This window comes from Cheilinus undulatus, linkage group 2 (genome assembly GCF_018320785.1).
Source record: "Cheilinus undulatus linkage group 2, ASM1832078v1, whole genome shotgun sequence".
In the NCBI taxonomy this organism is placed as follows: domain Eukaryota; kingdom Metazoa; phylum Chordata; class Actinopteri; order Labriformes; family Labridae; genus Cheilinus; species Cheilinus undulatus.
In genome coordinates this window covers 36,665,735-36,679,694 of record NC_054866.1, presented here as the reverse complement: position 1 = coordinate 36,679,694, position 13,960 = coordinate 36,665,735, and the positions used below count along the sequence as shown (strand labels likewise).

The 13,960-nt window shown below is 38.6% G+C and overlaps 1 protein-coding gene across 3 annotated transcripts in view; it reads right to left on the bottom strand.

Annotated features, from left to right (window-relative positions):
• Positions 1-209: 209 nt before the first annotated feature.
• The window catches only part of schip1 (schwannomin interacting protein 1), a 393,999-nt gene continuing 380,248 nt past the window's right edge, over positions 210-13,960 (bottom strand). For all 3 annotated transcript variants that reach the window (XM_041801639.1, XM_041801622.1, XM_041801630.1), the window contains 4 exons: positions 13,694-13,891; positions 5,193-5,316; positions 4,434-4,527; positions 210-1,139 (listed from right to left, as the gene is read on the bottom strand). In XM_041801639.1, coding sequence (XP_041657573.1) covers positions 1,088-1,139; positions 4,434-4,527; positions 5,193-5,316; positions 13,694-13,891 — 468 coding nt within the window. In that variant the 3' untranslated portion in view covers positions 210-1,087. The remainder of the gene's footprint in view (positions 1,140-4,433; positions 4,528-5,192; positions 5,317-13,693; positions 13,892-13,960) is intronic.

The window sequence follows — 13,960 nt, the reverse complement described above, 5'->3', positions numbered from 1 at the left end:
CCCACAGAGAGAGAGAGAGAATGACATGATGAGGCAAGCTCGAAACAGAAGGAGCTGAGTCATACTACGCGTGCTGTGCTGTTTCATATTCTCTCTGTGGAGATTCAACTTCCGGTGTTCATCAGAAACAGGAACCTGATGTGAAAAAAAAAGAATTCATCCAACTAATCTGCAGCCAATTGAAAAAATAAAAGCACAACAGACGGACATATATGAAACAAAGTTTATTCTTTATTTTACATATCTGTACATAAACATTTCTTCCCTCAAATAAAGTTTCTGATTACAATAGGATGAAAACAATATTAACACACTTATTCATTTAAAATGACTCGTGTCAGAGAATCAACATTCACAAAATGTTGAAAAGCAATTAGAGTGAACGTATTACCAAAAGCTACGACTCCACTACAAGGCAGGCATGTTTCCTTTTACACTCTTTTAGCACCTTCAAATAAACATTTCTCAGTTGAAAACTACCATTTGTGCAGAATAAAAACAGGTCGACTTTCAAATACTTCAAAATTACCGTCCAACTTAAAATGGTCTGAAGAAGTTAGTTTCCGTCGTTTTTTTATTTTCTTATACAATGCTGTTTCTTTTTTTTTCTCATGACTGACTTTCTACTAAATTTTTCACTATTATTTTATTTTTTCCCACAATATTTTTTTGCATTTGACAGTTATAATTTAGTGGCGAATGTAGAAAGTTAAAAAGAAACAATCGCAAAGCAAGGCCGATCACTGCACAGGAAGCTGGGGACAGAATCCATGACGACACACAATCAGTTTCCTCTTCTCCCAGGAAGTGCTCCTCCGTCCTTGGCGCTGGGAGAAAAGCCACAGAAGCAAATGAAAGAGGGGCGGCCTCCTCCTGTGCCGCTGTTACCTTCGATAGTCAGTGGGAGGGGACAGGGAGGTTTGACATGGACGCTGGGGACGCAGCGAAGAGCAAAGTACTCGGGACAAGCGGGCAGGATTTGGATGGAAACGGGGCATAGGTGGAATGAGCCAGAGGGGGAAAAGTCTGGTTGGAGCAAAAGCTTCAGCTTGGCAGAGGGCAACGGGGTGGAGCGGGGACGGGCATCTTATTTTGATAGGGTCCTCTCGGCCATGTGTTTCTGCTGGCTCTCAGCATGCCTACACAGGAGAAAACAAACACCAACAGTCACTCGGTGGCTAAGTTCAGAAGCCCCGAGAAGACATCAACGTGTACATTTTTCACCGTTTTAACATGAAAAAAGATTAGTTAAGTTTGGTTTAGTTTGACACGGTAAACCCTGATCTTTCATGCTATTCCAATGACTGTCTAACCTTAGTTGCAGTAAAGGGAATTCTGGCTCTTCTTTTTTATGTGTATTACAACAAAAAGGAAACTGGCTCTCAAACAGGAGCCAGCTCCCATCATTCACATAAAAAAGCTAGCTTTTAAAACCAGCTTGTTTATGAATGATTCATCACTACTGGCCTGTTACACGCTGTCTTGCTGTCTTGAATAAAGCTGTCATTTCAATCTAACCAGAGCCCTACAACGTTTATTTGTAAATACCATGTCCCCTAATAGCATATTTATGACAAAACGAGGGAGAAAGGTTTTGAGGATGGTTGCAGAACATGAGGAAAATATTAAAAAATTCTGAAGGCCCTGGGGCTGGTTTTTGATGTGGGAAAATGGACTGTTGTTGCCACTTTGGATGTTGAATATTAAAAAAAAGTGGCTTTATGGAGTTGCCAAAATTGGATCTCCGTGGCTCACTCCTTGTCTTTGGCTGTTTTCTAGCAATTTGAGGGGACTATTTATGTTGCTGTTGATGCTTTTATTCGTGGGACTTTTTTTTTTTTACCTGTTCTGCCACTTTTCTTAACCATTTTAGTAGGCCTGAAACGATTCCTCGAATTATACGGGTGATTCGATTCAAAAAAATTCCTCAAGGCAAATTATCTGCCTTGAGACTTCGCTTAAATCAGTCATACGTACATATACGCCCACGCTGTATCGCATCGTGTGTGCACGGCGTGCTGTTTCGCACGGACGGCTATTTATGTGGCACAATGCCCTTGTTTTCGCTGTTACTATAACGTAACATGCATGATGCGAGGCGTGAAAATCACGAGGGAAGAGAAAGAGATGCAGTAATGTTTACAGGTAGGCTACTCGTCCTGCGCTTTTACGCATCCACTGGCCGCGGCTTCATGGCAGATATGGCACTACGCCTGCACCTGTGAACCTAAGCAGATCTCTGAGTTTATGCGCTGCCTGCATGACTCGCAGCACTCAGTTTGTGTCTACAGACTTCAGGGAATTTCATAAACTTCTCTGACCGACCCGACGTTTTCACAGTAAACCTTTAGGCTTCACGATTCAAGTCCTGCTTTGGTGCTTTCCCTCTTTCTCTCTCTCCCCCTCCCTCTCTCTCTCTCCACCTGCGCACGTTATGTAAAATTCAGCGCACTGACGTCTTGATTGCAGCATATTTTTCAAAAAGTTTCAGCATCACCAACAATTTGATAAGAATTCTATTGATAATGAATTGACAACAATAAAATAGAAACACGCTATTGCCACAGACGGTGACTGAGACTTAATAGGTCAAAGTTCATCATCATACAGTCAGGATTCAACAGGTCACAGAAGCAGCTTTATCCTTTAAAATGTGTTCTCCATGTCAGTGGATGGTCTTAAAAGGATGAACTCACGAACAACAATGTACAAAAATTAAAAGTGAACACCCTTTTGAAAAATCGTCCACATTCCTGTAATTTTAAGGTTCATCTTTCAGCCATCATCAGACCACTGTGTGAATGATGGAGCTTTATTCTTGCTATAATGTCAAATATTACATTCATGCATAAACTAGAGGATGTTAAAATGATTAAGTGTCCCTTTACTTTAACGACAAACTGGAAAATAAATATGAACTACAATGAAAGAAATAAAGTGTTGGCACCAAAAATTTCCTGGTAAATGATCCCTAAAACCCCAAATATGGCATAATCTTATGCAATTGTTTAATTTCCTTTCCTTGTAACTTTAAGAAATGTAAACTGTCATCAGAACTTCATTGCACTTTTTAAAATACATTTTCTTTAGAGAACCTGTTAATGCCAATTTTTAATTTAGAGGTAGTTCATTTAAGGGACCAAACTTCTTTTCTCATTTGTCTAGTACTACTTCTCTTGAAAGAGCAAAAGATTGATTAAAAAAATGCAATCTTTCTGATTAGAGTACTCGATTAATCGTCAGAAGAATCGATAGAGTACTCGACTACAAAAAGAATCTTTTACTGCTTCCCTACATTTTAGTCACCATTATTATTGTTGCCGATTTTAAAGACTCTCCCCAATTTTTGCCATTTTTTTGCTACTTTATGCCCATTTTGTCACTTTTTTTTGGCCACCTGTGTCCCAGTTTTGAAAATTTTAACAAAAATTTTGACAGTTTTTGCCCTGCTTTGCCACTCTTTAGCAACTTCTTTCTGCCTTTTTAACACATTTTTCCCTTTTTTTTTTTTTGCTCTGTTTAGCCACTTTTTATCCATTTCACCACTTTAAAACTTATTTTCAACTTTTACACCTTTTTTTTGTCTCTTTTCACAATTATTCAGTTATTTTCCATTAAAGTTGTCTTGTGTTTTTCTGCTGTATTTTTTTGGCATCCTTGTATTTGTACAAACCTTGGCTTAGCTATGAAGTCTGACACTTTCCTCATGATTAATTTAGTGTGCCCATCTACATTGCGAATCAATCACCAATAACAAGGTAATTCTGCATTAAGAAAAAGAGGTATACATTTTAAAATACTATATTGTACTACAGCAGAAAGAAAATAATTCATTTTTGTTGCTTTGATAACGTATTATTGGTTAATTTTCAGGTTAAAAAAAAAAATGTGGTTATCGCAGCTTTACTTTATAATGGCCTATGATTTTGCTCATCTCCATGGGCCACCAGATTGGCGGGACCCCAGAAAGCTCTCCCCTTTATACCCCCTAAAGGTGGCCTTGCATTTAAAGTAATGTTGGTGTAGATTTCTGAAGAGGAGGAAAGTAGGAGTTGAATAACTGAACTATTTTTCTCCGTGTTGTAGACAGTATTACAGAATTGCAACATGGAATAAGCATATTTTTGATTTTATTTTATTTTTTAACAGTGCGTTGCTGTTTAAAGAAATCAGTTTAACTGTTTAGAATAACCTAACTTTATATTTACAGCTTTTAAGGCTGTATTTTCATATGAGAAGGAAAATTAGCTAGAAAACTGCAGGTTAAGAAAGGCAAAAGGCTTTGAGAGAAGGGCTAATGTATAATTGACCTTTTGATCAGATCACTTTCCTATTTTACTGTTTGAATGCATTATCTTTATCTGGTTTTCTACAATACAATAAACCCCAGCTAAATTCAGAGGAAAAATGTCTCATTCTGAGCTTGTTTTTACCTGGTGAGGTCCTCGATGTCTACCAGCATGGCATCCTGCTCCATGTGTAGTTCATCCCGGATCAGCAGCAACTGTACGAGCTCCTCGTTCAGGCCTGTGGTGATAAATATAAAGAGATAATGTAAATGCAGAGGTATCCCTACAACAAAGCAGAAATGCTCTACATTGTGTTTACATCATGGAACTACATGTAACACCGCAATAACCACAGCAGTGTACATCATTTTTTCAGATCTTCATTTAAACTGACAAAAGCTGTGTGTTTGTGTTGTTACATAAAACTCAAAACATAGTTTTATTAAAAAGATCTCATAAAGTAGTCACCATTGGTTGTGTTTATGTTCTAGTTTTAGCCTTTATTTCTCAGTTTTAGCAAAATAAAAACTATGACTCACTTAAATTGGATTATTCAAGGGGAAAAGCTGTTTTGCTGGCAAAAAAAATGAGCCCATGATTTTGGCCTCATGGGAATTTTCTGAGCTCTTTGTTTGTAAAATGACAGATTATTCATCCCCAAGTGGCAGCATGAAAGATGTATACTGTGCAGTGACAGTAAACAGTGAGGGGAAGCTGTTCACTGTACACTTCTTTGAACTGACTGTCATAAATAAAAGTACTTTCAAATTCACTGGGAAGGCTTCGGGTCAGTATGTTAGTGTGTGTTTTTCCCCATTTGCTCTCTTGCTCATTCTGCTATTCGAGGTAGAGGTCAGGGACTCTGTGTGTGTCTTTATGTGTGTGAGTGTGTGGTCAACTCACTCTCAATCTGGGAATGAAGGTCGTTGACTATAACCTGCAGCTGCCCCAAAGTCATGTCTCTCAGGTCTGTGGGCTTCAGGCTTCTTTTCATTAGACACTCGCTGATGTGAGGCATGTGTGGGAGCTGCAGGAAAACACACACACACAAAATAAACTGTTAGACATCAAATAAAATGTCATAAAAAAAGCTGAGCAAAAACAAATATTGTGAGACAAAGAAGGAAATCACACTTACAGTGCCTAAAAAAGCATCAATTATGGATGTTTTACCCTTTAACTGATTTGAAAAAAAAACCTTTAATGTCAAAATGAAAACTAATTTAATTTGAACAAATTAAGTGACAACATAAATATTCACCCCCTGTAAAAAGTAACTGACCTGATTCAACAGAGGTCTAACTATTGGTGCTAGCACTCTAAAATTCAGAGAAATGGGGATCACCTGAGTGCAGTGAATGTGTCTCAAGTGATTGTAGTATAAAGACACCTTTGTTTGGAAGGTCCAGCCACTGGTTGATCAGCGTTCCTGGTTACCATTACACCATGAATACAAAAGAACACTCCAAGAAACTCACAGAAAAGGTTATTGAAAAGTGTTAAAAAAAGATTCCCAAGACACTGAACATCCCCCCAGAGTTTAGTTAAATCCATCATAAAGAAATGGAAGGAATATGTAGAAAAATGTGTAAATCTGCCTAGATCAGGCCGTCCTCACAAACTGTGCAAGAAGATGACCACGACTACTCTGAAGGAGTTACAAGCTTCAGCAGCCCAAAACAGTCTCAGTCTATCACACTGATCAGAAAATGATCAACAAAAATGCTGATAACAGCTTGTTTTTCTAACAATTTATCCTGCAATAAAAGCAAATAACTAACATTTTCTCATATCAGGCAAAATGTGATGCAGTGTGTGGACATTTTATTCCAAAAAGAATCTGATATTTTCATTACTATCCCACATAAATCATCTATGATATCTATCCACTGACAGAATTATCGCTTAAAGGATGTCAACAACAAATAAAAATCTTGGCCTTGAGAGTGAATGTAAAGACCTACAGTCAAAAATCAAAACTGCATTCCTTTGTTTCAATTGTTGCTTTGTATTCTGCCAGTCATTTGTGAAAAAAGGTCTCATGATGAAACACGAGGGAAAACTAACTTTTATGAGGAGTCCATGGCTTTATATAGGGAATGCAGTAAAGTTTGGGGATTTCAAGAAGCTCTTTGCTTACAGTCAGCGTTTCACTCAAATTAAACAGAGGATGAGTTTAATGGTTGTGGGAAATTTGAAGTCTCCCTCAAAGATCAGCAGTGATATTAATTTTCTTTGGTATTCTCAAAACTTCAGTTTTTGGATCAGTGTGATTACATGTTTAATAAATGTCAGAGAGAGGTGTTACACTGAATATCAGCACTGCTGTGATCTGGTCTCAGGCAGCTGTGCTGATACCAACTTCACCACCCCAAGTGTGATATTAGATTTTCCCAAACATTATAAAACTAGCAAAATGTAGTAAAGAGGAAAAGTCAACATCAGATCATCAAATAAGGTTGTATGTACAATAGTCATGAGAAGAAGAAACATTTCCACCACTTGATATTTTAATTCATAGAATTTTTTAATACTTTGTATTTAAATCATATACTTTATATCACTTTAATTTTTTTTATCATCACTTCTTGTTACTTTCAACATTAAGGCCTCTTTCCTTAAATAATTAATGAAAGTGTTTGTTCTTTTAATGATAAATAACAAATTAAAGCTATCAAACTGATCAAATTTCCACTATTTTAAACAAATTGCAACATTTTTTAAATCAAAGCATCCTTTAATTGGTCAAATCACTCAATTTTTCAATTTAAATTCATTTTTATCACTTTGATTATTATTCACGCAAGTTTTATCACCTACTTTTATCATTTATTTTATTACTTTTACCTCCTACAACTATTGTGAAAGGTCTAAGTGATGTTGTACTCGTGGAATGAGCAGCTTTGGTTGCATAGAGGACCAAATTAATCTTATCAATAATGCAGATGAGGGACAAATTGTTTAATATTCTCAATGGTGATTACTGGTAATTTAATGAAATGAAGAATATGCTTCTTTTATAGTCATTTGTAATAACATCATTCAAGTCTTTCAACTCCAGTGCAAATATAAATTGTTAATCTGATGAGATAAACACGCAATTAAATAAACATCAAGCTGAACCTGAAATTTACTTACTTTAACCATCTGAGCCCTCCAGTTTCCAAGTGTATACACATGTGCTGTTTGGCAAACCATGACGTGACTGCAGAACAGCCTACCGTTGGTTGTCACAGCCCATGTGACAAAGGCGTGGCTAGCGTCATTAGAACGGCAAAAACAACAAATCATTTAACTTGTTGAAACCTGTGCCTCTTGTTGTCATACATAACAAAGAGGTTTATATGTTTTAATGGAATATTAGTTTTTCTAAAGTGGATTTACTGATGAATATTAAAAGGTTATATCTACTTATTTCTCTCAAAGAACATATACCAGTGATCAGAGATCATAGGAAAAATGTTTCTCCTGTCAGGTTTTAGCGACAGATTTTGTCACGTTTCCTTCACGTTCATAGTTATTTGGTATTCGAAACTGACTTTGAAGCTGCACTGAGTGGTGTAGGCCTCTATGTGGACTACAGGCTGCCCCACCCCTGTTGTTCTTGATCTCATCACTCATGGACTGTCTCTTGTCCTATCAGGTTGCTTGGTCTGAAAATACATTAGTGTAATTCATCCAGCCAAACCTTTGATTTACTCTTTCTCTTTCCATGGGAACTTCCTAAATTACCTTGTCTTTTGTTATTTGGCACGAAAACCCACAAACCTACATTGTGAAGGAATTTATAAAGCAATACTGCATGATTTAAGAATGTGAGAAATTTTCCATTGAGGTTAAAATAAAAGCCTGCAAAGGATTTCTGGAAGTTTTGGGGTTGCATGTGAGCCAAACAGTCAGCAAAAGTTGCGCAAAAAAGTCCTTTTATTTTCACTGTTGTGACATCACCTTGTTGTTACATCTAGATTATTATTTCTAATGCTTCTGCTGGCTTTGTGTTCATGTTAATGCCCCCTGCAGTTTCTTCACGTACTCAGTGAAACCACAACATGAGACTGATTGTCATGTGCTTTTAGCAGGCTCAATTATGCATATAATTTGCTCTTTGTTTACCATACTAACACTCCCATAAAACCCTGTCTGCATTCTTTCTCTTCTCCTCCTGCACCCTCCCACATCATTTCCACTCCCAAACATTAGGTGACAAAATTTGCTACTCTCTCTCTCTCTCTGCATGTGCCACACTCAAGTATTTGCATGTCTGCCTGGCTCTTCACGCTATTTTCTCGCCTCTCTTTCACTTTCACATTGGCTCTGCTGCAGCTCCACTGGAGGCTGTCATGTGTCAGTTTCAGTTTCAAGTGAGGCAATGACTTCAGAGTGACACAGAAAGAGAGCGAGAGCGAGAGAGAGAGAGTGAGAGAGAGACGAGTGATGTCAAAGACAGCATGAGTAGGTGATGAGAAGGGATGGCCTATTGACCACGGTGTGAGTTTCTGTGGCAGACTAATCTCTGTGCTAATATTACAGTTCAATAGTAACAAATGAAGCTTCAGGAATGACTCAATATGACAAGGAGAAAACTTTCTGACAGAAGTGAGACTTTACAGTAGAATTCACACCCTTCCCCTCTATTCTCTCTCTGACTTTCCTCCTTTCCCTCTGTGCTTCTGTTTGTACAGATTCTAGCTAAAAACAACACACTCTCCCTAAACACACAAGGACATTTGGATGCAGGCTTACTGTGCTGGCTCAGTTCCCGTTCTGTGTCCTTGACAGAGAGGCAGGACAGAACCGTTTAGATGGAGCAGCACAGTCACAGCAGAGTTATTTTCTAGGACCTTATTAGTCCAGTACCAACACATTTAAACAAAGGGACTTAAATACAGGCAATCGTTTTCCATTTTTTTTTTATTTATAGCACTTTAAATTATCAGAAAGGAGAGTCAGATGCTCTTAATTTGAACTATTACAATACTTTACAGCTATTTTGTCATTTTTTATGCAAATGTATTTTCCCCTATGTTTTAAGATTAGATTAGATAAGATTGGATAAGATACCTATTGATCCCAAAGGAAATTCAAGAAGCTCCTATGATAATTTTTTAGGTAGTTGTGCAAATGGCTGAAATGAACACTAATGCCTCTTTATGATCTCCTGGCCCAAACCAGACCATCAGCATTAGGACTGATTATCTCTGGGATGGCAGGAGTTCAGTCTAAGTAGCTGGAGAGGTGCTGGCTCACTTCCTAAGTACTGCCAAGATGCTCTTGAGCAAGAGAATGAACCCCCAACAACTCAGATGAAACTTGTTTATGTACAGCATCCATCACCCCAATGTCTGAACATAAATGCATGCACATAGGATCATGGTTATGCATGTGCTGTGTGTGGGTAGCATGTTCAACAACAGAGTTTCAAAACTGAATTTCCCTTTCAGGGATTAATAAAACATTTCTTCTCCTCTTCCTTTACAGCTTTTTTAATGCCTGGAAGGGCTGCCAGGGGGGTAACAGGCTGCTTCTGCACACAGCCTGTGACATTTTCTGTGGCAAAGACCGTTGATTAGTGATTGCCAGGTAAAAAGAAGAATAGAATTTAGAAAAAAAACAAACAAACAAACAAAAACAAGTTTTTGTGCATGAACAGTTCACAGGACAGGGCGAAAGATAAGAGGGGCCACTTGGTCCACAGGGAGGCACCAAAATCAACACAAACTGAAAGTTCCTCATAGGAGCCTGAAGTTCTGGCCAAAGATAACAAAGCTGTTTCTCCTAAAAACATTCAGCATGTTTACATGCAGATAGAAAATGTTGATTTTTCATTTTAGTCAGACTAAAATTGGGCTTTTACAATGTATGCAAGCATGCCAGTCCAACTGTATTTCTCAGAGTGGGACTACCACCAATGTCATGGAGTTGGAGGTTGATTTGCATGGAGGGAAATTTATCATGTACTGTCCATTTAAAGGCAACCAAAAGACACGTCAATAATTATTGTTCACTTTGAGGGCACTTTATCAAATTTTGTTCAAATAGAGGGCACTGATGAGGTTGCATTATCAAATTTTGTCTATTTAGAGGGCACATCAGAGGGCAATTTGCAAAACTGTGTCCACATAAGGGTTACTTAGCCAAATTGTATCCACTTAGTGGCTACTTGTGTGGCAATTTGTCAAGTTTTGTTTATTTATGCGGAACGTAAGAGGGCTCTTTCTCAAATTTTGTCTATTTAGAGGGTACTTCAGAGGGCAATTTAAAAGAAGTCGATTAAGAGGGCAACTAAGAGGATAACTTTCTTAGACAAAATTTGATAAACTGCCTCATAACAGCCCTCTAAATGGACAAAATTTGGCAACTTAGAAGGCATTTAAGAGGGCACTTTGTCAAATTTTGTCTAATAAAAGGGCACTTAAGAAGGCATTTTGTTAGAAAACGTCTATCTAGAGGGAACATGAGAGGGCAATTTGACAAAAAAAAGGGGTATTTAGAGGCTACTTTGCCGTGTTTAGGTGCATACAAGAAGAGAGACAGAAAATATGGGGAGAGAAAGTGCCCCAAACAGCACTAGACCAGGAATCGATCCTGCAACCAGTGCGTTATATCTGTGTATGGGCACCTCCTCTACCCACTGAGCTAAACCAGAACTCACAGGAACACTATTGTGTTGTGCATGTATACTGGGATGGGGACAATCTGTAGTCCAGCTAAATTGCTAATTGGAGCTATAACTTCAGCTCAACTTTACTGTGCATGTGGCAGACAAACTTGACAAAAACAGCCAGATTCTAGTAATAACAATATCATTTTATATTATTATGATCACCAGGTTATATGTTATACCAAGGACTTCAAAATGTGTATTGTTTATTTGATTCATATAGGTATTGATACCTGTCAAACTACATATGTAGGTTCACAGGCATCAAAAGAGACTGCAGTTGTAGCCAGTTAAAACTCTACAGTGTGATGTGTCATTAACAAACACTCCTTTATGAGCTGTTTTCAGGTACTTGTCAAGATGCCACCTATGCACGTTCGCCTGGCTGATCTTTGATCATTTAAGAGCATACTACTCTGTGTGTACTGTATATATGCAGGTGATCTCTTGGAAGGCAAGATAATAGCTCAAAGAGAGTGACAATCATGTCTGTTGTTGTGGTCATGGTGGGCAGCTGTAGCCTTAAACACATCTTAATATTCAGCGTGTGTTTGGTCCGGATGTGACAGTGATGTCTTCTGACTGCTGAGCACTGCTACATCCCTAAACACTGAACTCAATGCTTTCCGGCATATGAATTATAGATGAACCCGGCTGAGCTGCCCTTCTCTCCTCTGAATAAGTAAAAAGTAGCTCTGTGTGGAAATATAGTGTGTGTACGAGTCCAACAGTGTGGATGTGTGAGTGTGACGGCGTTTGGCATGTGCGTGCTCCTGAGGAGGCAGTGAGGCGGATAAAAACGGATGAAATAATGATGAACGGAGTCGTCATCACCTTCCTTCCTCTAAATGGGGGCAGAGGAAGAGAACAGAGGAGGTGCAGGGTTCCTGTGACATCAACACACAATATGTATGTGACACATTTATCTCATATAATAGTCATAATTTACTAAAACACAACCTACATTGTTATTATAATAGACCTAATCACCTGTACTCTCAGAGGTCAAATACAAATCCTTCCTCCTGAATTATCAGCTGTTAATAATGAAAGGAGGCGTTCTTGCTGCTTAAAGCTTTTGGTTTTGCTTTCAAACTGTCATCAGGTGCTTACAGAGGCATCAGGAATCAACAAGGTGTGCCCTAGTTAGTTGCATCATTAAAGATGATGAAGTAACAAGACACCTTTGTCTGGAAGGTCCAGTCATTGGTGAATCAGCATTCCTAGCTATCATAACATCATGATTGGGGAGTCAGGGGATGGATACAAAAAAAATTCCCATGTTGTTGGGCATCCCCTGGAGTTCAGCTTAATCCATCATGAAGAAATGGAAGGAATATGACACATGTGAAAAGCTGACTAGATCAGGCTGTCCTCAGAGTGACCGTGCAAGAAGGAGACTAGTGAGAGGGGCCACCAAGACACCTAAGACTACTCTGAAGGAGTTACAAGCTTCAGAAGCTGAGATGGGAGAGACTCTATATACAACAACTGTTGCCTGCTTCTTCTCCAGTCAAAGCTTGATGGGAGGGTGGCAAACAGAAAGCCACTGTTGGAGAAAAACTCATTAAAACTGGACTAGAGTTTGCCAAAATGCATGCGGGAGACTCCATGGTCAAGTGGAAGAAAGTTCTTTGGTCCAATGAGACCAAAATGGTACTTTTTGGCCAAACCAAACATTGCACCTTACCAACACACCATCCCTACTGAGAAGCATGGTGGTGGCAACATCATCCTGAGGGATGCTTTTCAGCAGTTGGACCTGTCAGATGAAAACTTTTATCCATGGATGTTTAGTTTTAGTGTTGATCATTAGTGTCAAAATCTCAACATCTAAATACAAATAATTTAAAGTTCCCTCTATTAGTTGAAACTAAGGTACTGCAACAGAATTTTTCAATGTCTGGTCCGGTGGTACGTATGTGGCCAACATTTGTGGCTCCCCTAATCAGAGATGCTGCTGTGACACTATAGGATCATGGGTAGTGTAGTTATTTTACACGAGATTGCCAATAAACCATGTTTTTCTTCCAACAATATAGGTAACAGTCACACTTTTGCCATCTACCGTAGCATATACCATTGTTTGATACTCAGGTAGCTAACAGTAAGTCTAGCTTGGATGGTCCTGACATTATGGCTAATCAACCTTTCTAAAGCAGAGTAGACTGCATGATGTTGACAATAGAAAGGAAGGAATGAATAGGAGTGTCCCCCCCCAATCCATGATGTTGTAAAGGTATTTATTAAATTTCAGGGTAGATGCACCTTCACTGAAACTTTGGGGTTTAGTTACTCTTTAAATGTGTTAAATGGTAAGATATCTGTCAACTTCACCTGTGGTGTTTTAAATGTCATACATTTACCTGTCCAAGTCAAAGACAAAAGTTTGTAGAAGAATTTTGTCTTCTTTTCAATTCTGCCTAAGCTCAGTGAGCTGAAAGATTTGATCAAACTGCAGAACTGATGAAAATAAGTTTGGTGATCATTTTAGTGAGTTCATAAATAGTGGAACAAAATTTTATATGTAGGTAAGTTGTTATATTATGCATTTCTTCAACAGCAGGAAAACCAGAGGCTTGAAACAGCAAATACACCTTGGTCCCATTTCTAAAGCTCTTATATGTCCTAAAACTACCACACTCTTATCTAAACTCTTTAAAGGTTATTAAGATCTAGTTGTCTTTCTTGATGTAAAACTTCAGGGTTAAATGGAGCATTTCTGTGTAATTCTTATACTAACCAGGTCGGCCACTGGGGACTTCTTGCGGTTCTGTTTCTCCACCTCCACCTGCATCTTGGCCATGGGTTTGGCCATAGCCAGGGCTAGTTTGGCCTCAGCCTGCAGCTTCTTCTGTCGACTCAGGAAGTCCATGTCCTCTAGAGACTCAGAGTCATCCTCTGTGGTGTCTCTGTCCGAGTAAGACGAACTCTGCTTGGACTGCAGAGAGGAAGAGAGAGACAAAACAGAAAAGAGTGAATATGAAGGTGAGATTGAGCAGTATAAGAA